The 15692-nt window shown below is 41.8% G+C and overlaps 1 protein-coding gene across 1 annotated transcript; it reads left to right on the forward strand.

The window, feature by feature from the left end:
• The first annotated feature begins 4186 nt into the window (after positions 1-4186).
• On the forward strand, positions 4187-10167 carry slc39a7 (solute carrier family 39 member 7). Its single transcript, XM_010863739.5, has 8 exons — positions 4187-4333; positions 5054-5487; positions 6215-6383; positions 6656-6739; positions 6921-7049; positions 7145-7267; positions 7470-7666; positions 7869-10167. Exons 2-8 carry the CDS (start codon positions 5059-5061, stop codon positions 8121-8123), a joined length of 1386 nt encoding a protein of 461 aa, XP_010862041.1. The 5' UTR covers positions 4187-4333; positions 5054-5058; the 3' UTR covers positions 8124-10167.
• The last annotated feature ends 5525 nt before the right edge of the window (positions 10168-15692 follow it).

The raw sequence follows: 15692 nt of genomic DNA on the forward strand, positions 1-15692 counted from the left end.
CATTATACCTGAGGCAGGATGTAGTACATCTCCAGTCACATGATTACCATTTGAAGTAAAATATTCAAATGTACTTTTACTTAATTCTAAAAAGGGAATTTCATAAGAACACACTATATACTTTTTTGTTGTAAATAGCACATGCATTGATATCAAATGGAAACTCAGTTAAGATCTGAGTGGAGTGAAAGTTAGATGACCCTTTATTGGCTGCTGGTCATGCTATATGCAGCATTCCATTACCACATGAATTGTTCCTATACCATTGAGATACCTCTCTCCAAAATGGTTCCCTGGGCAATAACTATAAATCTCTTGCTATAATAAAGTGCCATACAGAGCAATTCTGATCCTCTGTAGTCGCACATAATGATGGCTGGGAAAAAGAACCAAACATTTAATTTTACACTTCTGTGATATTGCTTGCTGCCAAGATACAAACGGACAGTCTTCAAAGTGATTGGCTATCTTCCTCTGTGTCAAAGCCCATTTAATAAATCTGTAGCCAGGATTACTGAGTTGGAGTTGACTCTAGGCTATAACACATTGTACTGGTTGGATTGGTATGACACAACATACCAAAATAAATTGTTAGTGGATGTTGACCGCAGCACTGTGTCCAAAGAGTTTAAAAAAAATGTGTCCCAAGTTCTTTCCACCCTTTAAGCCAATTTCATTCCTCATTGCAGATATCTGGCATGATATGTGTTTTTGTTACAGAAGACAGTAATTTTGTGGTGATGAATCCATATGTCTAGTTTAACTTATAGTGTAATGTCAAAACAATAACATACTTTTGGTGTACACATTTGAATATCTTACTGGTTTAGCAGTTATTCAAATTTGTTTCTGTGAGGTGTTGGGGCATTCTGGGACTAATATTCACCATGGTCATCATGGTCATCCTGGTCAACATGGTCATCATGGTCATCCTGGTCACCACGGTCATCCTGGTCATCACAGTCATCCTGGTCACCACGGTCATCATGGTCATCCTGGTCATCATGGACTGGTTTTGCTAGTTCAGTGCGACTGCTTAAGGAACCCTTTTTAATGGGAGCGATTATATTTTGAATATTATATTGAGGTGTCAGCCTATCAGAGGAATGGAGTTGTAGCTCATTGCTGATGTTAGTTGTCTTGTCTCATCATGCTTAAGTGACTGGATGCAGTACCTCTGCAAGCCTTGTTGAAGCTTAACAGTTTGTGTTGACAGTTGATTTTAAATGGCATGAAAATACAATTGAACACAATCTAAAGGAGAGTACATTTCCCAGCCATTAACACAGAATAATAAACCTCAATTGTATGGAATGTTCACCTACTTACCCATAGTATTTCAATTTATGAATTTTTTTACTCCATAATTTAAGTATTTTCTACAGGGAAAAGCACCACAGGTTTGGAGGTACCCACACCCCGGCTTCCCTCATTGTCATAAAATAACATTAAGTACAGTATTACAAATCTCATTAGAGACCGTTGTTCTTCTTCCTGTTCCTTTCCCTAACCCACCTCTTCCTCATTCATACTCTTCCTCAACCGCTCTCTCTGACGTTGTCATTCACCGTTCCAACACACAGGTGAGTTTACCTGTGGTTATTTTCATAGCTACTTCCTCGTTGCTTGTTCACTAATTCTGCTTGTAGCATTTATATCTTGACAACTGTCTTCGAAGTGCAATGATTTGAGTTGCTTATGGGTTAAATTAAATGGTCTTCCTTCTAGAACTTTACAAAATAGTTGTTTGGATATTGCTTATAGAACCAGTTTAAGTGTGTGTGTGAAACTGTAATAAGGTCAGAAAATCAAGTTGCCTAATAACCTGGACAGAAAAAGTGCACTTGACAACAGCCTAAACAAACGTTATAGTAGTTCTATAGAATCTTCTTTAAAGACCTGGGACATGTGTGAACTTCCATGGAATGCATACTGCTATTTTGATGTCTTCTTCATCCTATCCTGCTCATGAAAACATGTCTAAATACTATAAACAGATGGTTGTTAGAAAATAAGTTACCGCACAGAATGTATATAAAGCTTTACATTTGTAATCCATTCACTGGTCATTTTTTAGGTATATTATATAAATCAGTAATACCTATGTTTGACACTTGTTTAAATTGCACGCTTAATGTGTTCATGCTTGCCTGATGGGAAAAAGGTCAGTTTTCTAACCAGAATGTAACAGCCAGCATGTTGAGGGTTGAGAAATATAAGTTGTAGAGTGAATCAGACAACTAATCAGTTCAAGATCATCATATTAAAGAGAGAGAGAGAGAGAGAGAGAATTGTCCCACCACTTGAAAAGTGATGACAGTAACAACAATAAAATGTTGTACAACAAAGATATTTTAATAGATCATTTGTTTAACTGTCTTTCTATATTATATCTTATATTTTTATTTCTATATGTGTTTACTGTGGCAGTTATGATTTAATATGACAATTTGCACTATGTGTTGCAAGATGCCTTAAACTTCTGACATACCTTTGTATCATTCCCCACCTTTCAAAAGGAATCTGTGAGGTCCAAATTAGAAAAGAAAAACCTTTCATTGAGATCACTAAAAAGACCTTTAGGAATTGATTTAGAACTGAAAAGCTTCGTTTTCAGGGCAGAGTCATGTCTAGCCCAAAGGGTGACAGAACTGTGAGAAAGTAAAAAGAGCGGTGCATATGATTATGGACAAGGGCAGGGCTGGGCAGGCCGCAGACGGTCATAGAAAAGGACGTTTACCTTGAACTCCGGCTGCTCTGTCTGTTGGGCGGGGTCGGCAATTGTGCCAGGGTCTGACAGGGTCAGGGGGGAGGGGAACTAGGGACAGAGGCTGCCCTAAGGTCGTAGAGGCTACCCGGGGAGTCAGGGGGGTATTGGCAGATTTGGGGGGCAGATGCTCAATATGCAGATGTCTAATCGAATTGTGGAATGCTAAATTGGTGCCCCTGATTTGCATCAATACAATAGGCCTTCCTTCCTGCTTTGGGCTTACGGGTCAACCGAATTTCCCTTGCATGGAAGAAGCAGCATCTCAAACGATGTGAATCTGAAGTCATCGGCCGGCTGCTTTGGTGGGAATACATAATACTTTCTTGAAATGTGATATGCTGTATGTTGCATAGAATTGAATGTATTTTCTATCTATCACTAACCAGCGGCTGGTCTACATAGAGTACCAGTCTCTTCAGCTAACTGTCTGCCCTTTGCCACTCCTTTCACACCAGAGATATTTCACTTAGCACAGTGGATGAAATGTATAACTAAAGAGAGCTTAAAGAGGCTGAAGATACCCAGACTAGATTAGGGGATGTTGTATGGTTGCAGTAGTTAACTTGAACCAGAGGTATCCAGAGCCAGCCTTCAGCAACTTGGGAGAGACAGGCAGTGCTGAGCTCCAGCCCTGGGTGTGTCCAAAGAGAAAGGTAGTGAACAACAAAACAAAATTAGGGCTGGGGTTTGAACATACGGTTAAGCTTATTGCTAGGTTTGGGGTTGTGACTGAGACAGGGTGTGGACACAATGCTAAGAGTTGTGTTTGAGGCCAGGGACAGGGTTGAACCAGAATGTGGACATTAAACTATGGTTTGGGTTACTGTTAGGGTCAAGGTTGGGTGAGGACATAGGAAAAGAGACATGCTGGATGACCACTCACATAGGGCTTATCCTCTGAATTCCTAATACAAGTATTTAATCTAAATTATAAAAAACTTTGATGGTGATTGGCTGATTGCTGTGGTATATTGGACCATAAAAATCCTATCTCTACATTTCTAATTGGATTCATAACTGTTTATGAAATAGTTTATTAAATAGTGTTGCACTATTCCTATCTCTACACATTTTACATGGAATTCCATTAGATTTCTCAGGTGTATTTCAACAGGCAATAATCCTGACCTTATACACATATATCCTTATTCAAGGATTACCAGATATTTGCACATTCTTTGAGTGGATTGTCTGAGAGCATTAGTGGATTGTTTGAGAGCATTGAAACCTCTCCTAAACATCGTAATGCCAGTGTTGGTGGTTGCCTTTGCCAAGTAAACTGCAATCATCCCCAGGAAAAAAAAGTTTAAACAGCATCCTGCTTTGTTGCAGGATGAGTTTACAAAAACATAACCATCGCGATATTATTTTCCGTCTTCTTGATTTTACAACAGAGAATGGAATCACGCGATGTTTCAAATGACTTGACTAAATGCCACGTCTGAGAAAGAACATACACCTTTCAGACCCTCTCATCAGGCGGGGGGACATTTTACTAATACAGTATCGTAATTGAAACGCAACATTAAACACTGTTAATCGCTGCTTAAGTACAGCAGACCGGTAAGTGCATAAATAGTTTATGGCGGTAAAGCTTTTCGCTTTACTGTAACAATGCATCATGTGAGACTAGGATGTTGTCGTCACCGGCGCTAGAACGCGTTAGCCAGCTACAACACCAGCTAGTGTTAATTTGACCATTGTTGTTTACTTTTGTACTTTTCTATTGTAATTACTTGTACCGTGAAAATATCGTGTAGATGTAGATGCCGTAACTCCATTCGCAGGCAATTGTTGTTTATCGATGGCTAGCTGCTTGGCCAACAACAGGTGATAACGTCGTTAGCTACAGTATAGCTAACGTTAGTTACAACAATCAACATCACTTTCAAGCCACAGTCCAGCTAAGTTGGTTAGCAAAGCTTTCCTCGTGATTATTCAACATTTCCCGTAGAAAATTGTTGGGCCTGTTGCTTTAGCAAAGGGCAATCGTTTCATGCCATTGGTATGTTGTTAATTAGGTGTGTAGCAGATGTTATGGTTGTGGAGTGGATTGTATTTAATTGTAATGTACTGTAGTACATCACGTCTATTTGTGTCTAGATAGTTCGCTACGTAGTTATTACATTGGCCAAATTTTTATTACATTTAAACTAGCTAGCTAATGAAATCCACTGTAACTACGTACAATACAATGAAATAAGGGTTGATATAGGGAATGTAGTATTTCTGTACTAACAGACTGTTGTGAGAATACATTTTCCCTTTCTGTATTTGTCCCAGTTGAGATGATGATTCACGGACGTCCACTAGCATTCACACTGTTCTCAGGAGCAGTTCTGATGCTAGCTGCCCTTCTGACTGTGTCTCAGTGCCACTCTCATGACCATGGGCACGCCCACTCGCATGGGGGTGGCGGCGGTTGCCATGGTCATTCCCATGGCGGTCAGAAACTGCACCATGGGGCGAGCAAGTGGAGTGCCGAGGCCAACCTTCTCACAGAAAAGGAGTCGGACCACGGACATGACCACGGTCACGGACATGACCACGGTCACGACCACGGTCACGGACATGACCACGGTCATGACCACGGACACGGTCATGACCACGGACACGGTCATGACCACGGACACGGTCATGATCACGCCCACGGAAAGGAGAGGGTGAAGAGGGAAGTCAATGGGGAAAAGAGGGACATAGTGGAACTTTGGATGCAGGTATTATCAGTGGAGTGGGTGTGAATGAATGACTGGACAAGGCTGTGTTTATATTGATACAACCAATATGATATTCTACTGTTAGTGGTCATTCCTTTAAATCAAATATGTTTGATTTTATATCATTGTCAGCTGGCACCTGTCAGTCCCTCCTCTTCAGTCAAATCAGCTATTGACTTTCCTCCTTAGTTCCTGTGTAAACTGGCTACCTTTCTCTCCACAAGCAAACAAAATGGCTGCTTTTGCTTTTCAACAAAAATGTCCCAGCAGTGAGTCTGTTGCTAATTAGTTTGGTGTCGAGTTCTGTGTATTGACCAATGTGGCTTTGGACCTCACTGCAGTCTGGCACTACCTCTGTCCAGTCTGGTTCCAGTAAGTTTCTGTAGGATTTGACTGCAGTCTCTGTTATTAAATTGCCATATTTATTAACTCGTTTTTTAGGTAGGACACTCTATTACCTTTATTAACATGTTTCCTTTTTAGGTACTGCCAATTTAGTTGGACCGAAATTTTAATGTATTAATTTTGGTATCCAATTCAGTTATTGAAAGTCTTAGACCACAAATGCTTTTGTAGACTGGGAATAACCCGTTCTTATTTGATTCTTTTGGATTGATTGGATAGCGTTGGAACTCAACACAGCTAGATTCAAGTGTGAATTGTACCTTAACACAGTTAAAATGAACCGCGATCACTTCAGTGTTCTGTCCTTCTCTTACCCTGTCAGGCCATCGGTGCCACTTTGATGATCAGCGCTGCTCCCTTCCTCATTCTCTTCCTCATCCCGGTCCAGTCCAATACAGACCAGCACCAGAACCTCCTGAAGGTGCTGCTCAGCTTTGCCTCAGGTGGCCTGCTGGGGGATGCCTTCCTGCACCTCATTCCTCACGCTCTGGGTGGGTGATTGAGTGAAGGGAGTGCATGTCAAACCATTTCCCCCAACCCTTGTTCCTAGACAATCCATTAGTAGTTCTCAATCAACTCTATTCTATTGCAAAAATGAATATTTTCTCATTCATAGAATTCATGGTTCTCAGAATAATTGTGGGCTTCAGTTTTTTGTCAGAACGAGTGATAATTGACCCTAGTGGGGCGTTAAATGGTAGCCGTTTCACCAGTCTGTTGTTCATTGTCTGTCTCTTATACCCCTGCTCGTTTGTTTCCACAGAGCCCCACTCTCCCCTTGGAGACAAGGTACCTGTCCACTCACATGAGAGTGAGGAGTCATCCCAGGAGCACGGCCATTCACATGGTATTACAACATCTCGTTCTCTAATATTCTCCGTATTCATATTATCCAGCTGACATACCAGTGCCTGACATACCAGTGCCTTTAAGAAAGCTGACAATGAAAGTCAAACTTCCAGTGACTCCTCCTCTGCCACTCGTGACAAACAGGGCGTTCCTCAACCTGTTCCTTATCAAACCCGTAGGCGCCGCCCACGGTCACATGATGTCCGTGGGGATGTGGGTCCTTGGTGGAATCGTGGCCTTTCTGATGGTGGAGAAATTTGTTCGCCTCCTGAAGGGAGGACATGGACACGGGCACTCTCACTCCCATGGTGGGTCATTCATTTAAGGACGTCAGTATGGCATCACTCAACTAGGATCCACTAATCCTTATTTTGCCCTTTTTCCCCTCATTTTCTGTATTCAGCTGCTACTAAGGCCAAGGACAGCGATGGGGAGGAGGAAAAGCCGAAGAAGAAGGAGGGAAATAAAAATGAAAAAGGAAGCAAAGATGAGAAGTGTCCAAAAGAATTGGTGGTGAAAACTGCAGGTTGAATGAATGCCAATTCATCTCTTTAGTTTTTATTGAAAATGGTTTCTTCTTATTTTATCCCAGTAATGCCTCAGAGGGCACACAACCTAGAACACAGGGGCAGTATGTTACAACAGCGGTCTGCACTCGCTCATGTAAGTGGCTCTGGGTAAGGGAATCTGCTAAATGACGTCTGTCCACTCTCCCGTTTCAAATGCAGACATCAAGGTATCGGGCTACCTGAACCTGGCTGCTGACTTCACGCACAACTTCACAGACGGTCTGGCTATCGGGGCGTCCTTCCTGGTCAGCCCGGCAATAGGCGCAGTCACCACTCTCACCATCCTGCTGCACGAGGTGCCCCACGAGATCGGCGACTTCGCCATCCTGGTCCAGTCCGGCTGCACTAAGAAGAAGGTAGGGCACGTGCTGGAGCTTTTCGGAAAGAAGTGGAATTATTGGATTACTATCGACGTTAATGTATAATTTGATGTCCTAAAGGAAACGTTCTGGAGTGTGTACTGAAAGCACGCTCAGCGCCTCGTCCCGACCACAGTATGTGCGAGAAAGTGCTTGTCGGTTAGTGACGTCCATTGACCGTGCGCTCTTTCCCCGCCAGGCCATGTGTCTCCAGCTGCTGACCGCCTTGGGGGCTCTCGCCGGCACGTCCTGCTCCCTGTTGGCCGAGGGGGTGGGCACGGCCGCCACGGCCTGGATCCTGCCATTCACCGCCGGCGGCTTTGTCTACATCGCCACGGTGACCGTCCTGCCGGAGCTGCTGGTGGGGCGTTCCAGCCTAGGCCAGTCGGTGATGGAGATCATGGCCATGCTGGTCGGAATTTACATGATGGTGCTGATAGCCGAGTACGAGTGAGACCGCTTGTCAGCAGTAGGAGAGGGAGGGAGGCAGGGAGGGAGGGATTGAGAGGGAGGCATTTAGTGAGTGTGAGAGTGAGAGGACAGACTGAATGATAGAGATGAATTTATACAATTGCGACTGGATGGAACAAATCAGATGGAGTTTAAAGGAGAGAGATGAGAAGTGACTGGTTTGAAGGACTTTGGCTGGACTATACGTTCGAAAGAGGACAGGGAGTAGAATTTAACCATTGACCAAACGGAGGGTGTTGAGCGGGAAGAACTGAACTTTACTGAGTCCTCAACGGCAGGGCGGTCGCTGTGTGAAAGTCCAAGTCATCAAAGAGATACTGAGGCTAGCAGAGCCAGTGACATGGGAGTTGTAGTCCATCGTATATTATCGTTTAAGTGTTTGGTCACAAAAAAGTAAATGAAAACAGTTTACAGTTAAGTAGGGGTTAAATATAGACTTTAAAGAAACAAAATCAAGAAATGCGTATGCACCAATGTTTATAATGTTTTGTTTTTCTTTCTGACATTTAAGGGGTTAAGCGCATTTTTCTGGATTTATAATCACGCTTTTCAATCCAGTAAAATGCCCAGTTAGGAAAATCTAAGTATATCGATACATAACTAACATTCCTGAATAAAAAGGGCATGACATTGTAATGTATAGTCCATAAAGCAGGTCCCCAAGCAGCCATTTTGGATACTTGACATTGATACGGACATGAAAAGTCATCAGCTTCCAGATTGGCAACTATTAGATTAGGTGAGTATGCTGCACTAGATGTCTACACCGTAATTACTGACTGAGCCACTAGGGGGAGATATACTTGTTTGAAACGGTTTTAATAATGGTGGGAGGCTTTCATGAGTTGTGAAATCAAAGGTAAGGGGTAAGCTATGTTTGGAGGACCATTTGTGTATGGTTCCCTTTACGGTAGTAAAGTCATTGCTTTGAATGTGGTCTTTTCCTCACCCTGCACATGAATTACTTGCATGACTTGGAAGTACAGTAAATGAATGTACAGTATAGTATGTAAGGCAGGTTTTCCGAGTGAAAACTGAACCGATTGTCAATTGGGACAGGAAACAAGCACGACACAAAAATATTCAACCCTACTTAATAGTTTAAATGTCTGTCTGAACGAATTAATGTTTGATCTATCTTTAAACCAATTAATGTTGAACCACTTTTGTTTAGTGTTCATAAGCCACTGTGAAATCAGGTTTTGTTTAACTGTAATGTTTATTCATATAATAGATTTGCAAGTGCTTTGAAATGTGTCCAGCATTCAAACATGCACCAAATGTGTCTGCTCTCCCTGCACTCTTTTGAAGAATACAGTAGGCCTTACCGCATTTAAACAATCAGCTCTCTTGCTAAGAGTTAGTCTACTCCGGTCCTGAAGGGCTGAAACACCTCCATTGCCTATTTTCTGAGTAGTAGCCCTCACCTGATGAGTGTGAGAGGAGGAAAATCAGAAGTATTTTTGCACTCAGTGATGTGGTTCGGAATAACTTCATAAACCAGGGCTGTTCAGCTCCAGTCCAGAAACACTTCTGGTATACATTTACACGTTAATGCATGGTAGTTAAGTGTGTTCACCTAGTCTCCCAAAACTGGGTCTGTACCAGACATGTTTCAGCACTTCAGGACCAATGTAGAATAGCCCCGTCCTAAACCATTCTTTATGTACAAAACTGTATCCTCTCTGGGCTGATTCCAAGTTGATTACTCATTGTCCCTTTCCCTAATACCTTGTGGACTCCTTTTGTATCTGAGACTGTTGTATAGTATGCTGCGCTACCTAGACGTATGTGGTACGTATCCTTTCAATGTGTTCCTTAAAACGACAGTTCTCTCAGGGTGTCAACATTGGCCTATAGAGGGGTGCAATGGCTTGATTTGGAATCAGTCCTTTGAGTCAAACAGGGACCAAGTTAACGATTTGTGTGAAAGTTGTGGGTGGTTGATTGAGGAAGCAGAATGTGGGTGGAATCTTGGTTACTTTGGGTTTGGTTCATTTTTCATTAAAATAATTAAGAAGACAGTGCAACGTTGTCTCATTTCTCTCACATTGTTTGACATACATTCTTATTTGATTGGACTGCTTTTTAATAATGTGTAGTTATTTTATGGGGAAATAAAGAATCATGATCAGATAATGACATAGGGTCATAATATTTATCTTGGCGTCAAGTAAACTTGTTTTATATTCACCCTATTCATGATAAAGTGCACCCCTGGAAAGTTGGCTTTTTCTTTACATATTTGATCACGTGGATATTTGAAATAAATTCCATCCCCATTCACTGATTAAGACGACCCAATTAAACAAAACATAAACCTTTCTGCAATAAAAAGAAAAAATGCAATTTCTTTGTCGGAAAGGTTAGTACACCTTAACCTACACCACATGAAAATGTTAAAAATAGAATCAGTTTCAAATTATCAGAAAATAACTTGGGATGGCCTTCTGTAATGATTAGACATCTGGCGTGTTTTGTTCTTAACCATATGGGTGTCTAGTAACACATCATGGCAAGGTGAAAAGTTATCCGAAGCCATCAGGAGAAAGATTATTAATGCTCATGACTGAGAGTTACAAAGACGTTTCAAAGCACATCATTCCACTGTAAAACAGATCTACAAATAGAGTGAGGCCCAGACCACTGGCAATCAATATAGGCCAGGTTGTTCTGCCAAATTCAGCCCTAGATGTGGCCAAAAGATGCTCTTTGAAGTCTTTAAGAACCCCCAGAGTAACATCAAGGGATCTACAGTTTTCTCTTGCCACAACAAATGTTGAGGTAAATGAGTCAACTATAAGAAAGACTGCACAAAGATGGCCTACATGGGAGGTCAGGAAGGAAGACGCCTCTGCTTTCAAAAAAGAATGTCAAGACATGTTGGACATTTGTCAGACATCACCAGGGGAAAGAAAATCAACTGGAACAATGGGCTTTGGTAAAATAACTCAAAAGTGGAGTTTGGTCTCAAAAGTGGAAGTTTAGTCGTAATGGCAATTTTTGGCGAATGGCATTATGGTTTGGCGTTGCCTGGTAGCCTGACCAACTTACCATCATCTGGTCAACCATGAATTCCATATTGTATGAGAATTCTTGAGGAGAATGTGAGGCCATCTTTCAAAAAAGCTGGGGTGTACTTTTTTCCCCACCCTATGAAAATGCATTTCTCTTTAGATTTTTGTAGTATTAATGATTGCAAAGTATAAACTTTCCGTGTCATTTGTTAAATTAGTTTTCCTTTATCGGTCAATAGTGTTGAAGTGAAGATTACATATCCATATGTCCAACTGTGCAGGAAAAATTACAACTTTTGAAGTTGGAAAGTTATAATTTTCCGCTTGGGTATATACAGGTGCTGGTCATATAATTAGAATATCATCAAAAAGTTTATTTACTTCAGTAATTCCATTCAAAAAGTGAAACATGTATAATGTATACATTCATTCCACACAGACTGATATATTTCAAGTGTTTTTTCTTTTAATTTTGATGATTATAACTGACAACTAATGAAAACCCCAAATTCAGTATCTCAGAAAATTTGAATATTGTGAAAAGGTTCAATATTGAAGACACCTGGTGCCACACTTTAATCAGCTAATTAACCCAAAAGGCCTTTAAATGGTCTCTCAGTCAAGTTTTATAGGCTACACAATCATGGGGACGACTGCTGACTTGACAGCTGTCCAAAAGACGACCATTGACACCTTGCACAAGGAGGGCAAGACACAAAAGGTAATTGCTAAAGAGGCTGGTAGTTCACAGAGCTGTGTCCAAGCACATTAATAGAGAGGCAAAGGGAAGGAAAAGATGTGGTGGAAAAAAGTATATAAGCAATAGGTATAACCACACCCTGGAGAGGATTGTGAAACAAAACCCATTCAAAAATGTGGGGGAGATTCACAAAGAGTGGACTGCAGCTGGAGTCAGTGCTTCAAGAACCACCACGCACAGACGTATGCAAGACATGGGTTTCAGCTGTCGCATTCCTTGTGTCAAGCCACTCTTGAACAAGACACAGCATCAGAAGCGTCTCGCCTTGGCTAAAGACAAAAAGGACTGGACTGCTGCAGAGTACTCCATAGTTATGTTCTCTAAATGTTGCATTTCCTTTGGAAATCAAGGTCCCAGAGTCTGGAGGAAGAGAGGAGAGGCACAGAATCCACGTTGCTTGTAAGGTTTCCACAGTCAGTGATGGTTTGGGGTGCCATGTCATCTGCTGGTGTTGGTCCACTGTGTTTTCTGAGGTCCAAGGTCACCGCAGCTGTCTACCAGGAAGTTTTTGAGCACTTCATGCTTCCTGCTGCTGACCAACTTTATGGAGATGCAGATTTCATTTTCCAACAGGACTTGGCACCTGCACACAGTGCCAAAGCTTTAAGGACCATGGTATCCCTGTTCTTAATTGGCCAGCAAACTCGCCTGACCTTAACCCTATAGAAAATCTATGGGGTATTGTGAAGAGGAAGATGCGATACGCCAGACCCAACAATGCAGAACAGCTGAAGGCCACTATCAGAGCAACCTGGGCTCTCATAACACCTGAGCAGTGCCACAGACTGATCGACTCCATGCCATGTTGCATTGCTTCAGTAATTCAGGCAAAAGGAGACCCAACTAAGTATTGAGTGCTGTACATGCTCATACTTTTCATTTTCATACTTTTCAGTTGGCCAACATTTCAAAAAATAATTATTTTGAGTAATATTCTTAAATAATATTCAAATTTTCTGAGATACTGAATTTGGGATTTTCATTAGTTGTCAGTTATAATCATCACAATTAAAAGAAATACATTTTAAATATATCAGTCTGTGTGCAATGAATGAATATAATACAAAAGTTTCACTTTTTGAATGAAATTATATTATATGACCAGCACCTGTATATCAAATCAAACCCTAATCTTGGGGAGGCAACGTCACCTCTGGAGTGGCCTCTAGGTCGGAGTTTGGGAGGAATGGGTGCCGGAGGTAGCTTTGGTGGTTGCTCCGGCACCCTCTATCTGGCCTCCTCCGGTTTGATACAGATCCTCTTGAGCTCTATCGCTGCACAGCCATTTTCAGGTCGCTCCAGAAATGTTTGGTCAGGTTTAAGTCCGGGCTCTGGCAGGTCCACTCACCTTCCCACAGGACATCCCTAACCAACCAGACAACACTGGAGTGGCCTCTGTCTGGCCACTCTACCTTAAAGGCCTGATTAGTGGAGTGGTGCAGAGATGGTTCTTCTTCTGGAAGTTTCTCCCATCACCACATAGGAACTCTGGAGCTCTGTCAGAGTATTCATTGGATTCTTGGTCTCCTCTGTGTGTAAATGTACACATACCTAGAAATGTATTTGGTGTGATAGTACTCTTAGTGGTTAACATAAAGAATACACATAATATTTGGTTTGCATGCAGTTACATACTTTAGAATTGGCAGAAAGCATATAAAATATTGCTATATGAGCACAGAGTATATCACATACAGCCTTTACAGTTGATTTACAGTGGGGAGAACAAGTATTTGATACACTGACGATTTTTCTGGTTTTCCTACTTATAAAGCATGTAGAGGTCTGTAATTTTTATCATAGGTACACTTCAACTACGAGAGACGGAATCTAGAAAATAACATTGTATGATTTTTAAATAATTTATTTGCATTTTATTGCATGACATAAGTATTTGATCACCTACCAACCAGTAAGAATTCCGGCTCTCACAGACCTGTTAGTTTTTCTTTAAGAAGCCCTCCTGTTCTCCACTCTTTACCTGAATTAACTGCTCCTGTTTGAACTCGTTACCTGTATAAAAGACACCTGTCCACACACTCAATCAAACAGACTCCAACCTCTCCACAATGGCCAAGACCAGAGAGCTGTGTAAGGACATCAGTGATTAAACTGTAGACCTGCACGAGGCTGGGATGAACTACAGGACAATAGGCAAGCAGCTTGGTGAGAAGGCAACAACTGTTGGCGCAATTATTAGAAAATGGAAGAAGTTTAAGATGATGGTCACTCTCCCACGTTCTGGGGCTCCATGCAAGATCTCACCTCGTGGGGCATCAATGATCATGAGGAAGGTGAGGGATCAGCCCAGAACTACACGGCAGGACCTGGTCAATGACCTGAAGTGTGCTGGGACCACAGTCTCAAAGAAAACCATTAGTATCACACTACACCATCATGGATTAAAATCCTGCAGCGCACACAAGGTCCCCCTGCTCAAGCCAGCGCATGTCCAGGCCTGTCTGAAGTTTGCCTATGACCATCTGGATGATCCAGAGGAGGAATGGGAGAAGGTCATGTGGTCTGATGAGACAAAAATAGAGCTTTTTGGTCTAAACTCCACTGCCGTGTTTGGAGGAAGAAGAAGGATGAGTACAACCCCAAGAACACCATCCCAACCGTGAAGCATGAAGGTGGAAACATCATTCTTTGGGGATGCTTTTCTGCAAAGGGGACAGGACGACTGCACCGTATTGAGGGGAGGATGGATGGGGCCATGTATTGTGTGATCTTGGCCAACAACCTCCTTCCCTCAGTAAGAGCATTGAAGATGGGACGTGGCTGGGTCTTCCAGCATGACAGCGACCCGAAACACACAGCCAGGGCAACTAAGGAGTGGTTCCGTAAGAAGCATCTCAAGGTCCTGGAGTGGCCTAGCCAGTCTCCAGATCTGAACCCAACAGAAAATCTTTGGAGGGAACTGAAAATCCGTATTGCCCAGCGACAGCTCCGAAACCTGGAGGAGTGGGCCAAAATCCCTCCTGCAGTGTGTGCAAACCTGGTCAAGAACTACAGGAAACGTATTATCTCTGTAATTGCAAACAAAGGTTTCTGTACCAAATATTAAGTTACGCTTTTCTGATGTATCAAATACTTATGTCATAAAATAAAATGCTAATTAATTACTTAAAAATCATAGGCTTGAACCAATCAAGGCTTGAACCAGTTGTCTTGTCTTTCCTCAAGCATCGTCATTTTTCTGTCACCCAAAAGCTGGCACTTCAGTAATGCAATGTGGGAAGTTACAGCTGAGCAGACATCTCTGTGTGCTATGTTCGAATATTAAGTTCTGCTTTTCTGATGCATCTAATACTTATAAATACTTATACAATAAAATGCTAATAATTACTTAAAAATCATACAATGTGATTTTCTGGATTTTTAGATTCCGTTTCTCACAGTTGAAGAGTACCTACGATAAAAATTACAGACCTCTACATGCTTTGTAAGGGGGAAAACCTGCAACATCGGCAGTGTATCAAATACTTGTTCTCCCCACTATATAAATGTACAATTCCAGTGTAATTTTAAGTGTGGTTTAGAGTAGGTATTAGCAGTTAATAGTTTGGAGGTGGCTTGATGTGGTGAGCAGACCCTTGTTGGTCTCTATGGACAAGAGAGTTATTTTCCAAGGGCCACAGTATAAGGAAAAAATTGTCCAGGTAGTGGGATCTTTTAAAATGATGATAGAGACAGAAATGTGTCATATCTAAACTCAATGACCAACACAAGTGGTAATCTTCTTAGTTATTGCCATAATGTCAGCCTCCTAGAA

The sequence above is a fragment of the Esox lucius genome, chromosome 10 (genome assembly GCF_011004845.1).
Source record: "Esox lucius isolate fEsoLuc1 chromosome 10, fEsoLuc1.pri, whole genome shotgun sequence".
Taxonomy (NCBI): Eukaryota; Metazoa; Chordata; class Actinopteri; order Esociformes; family Esocidae; genus Esox; species Esox lucius.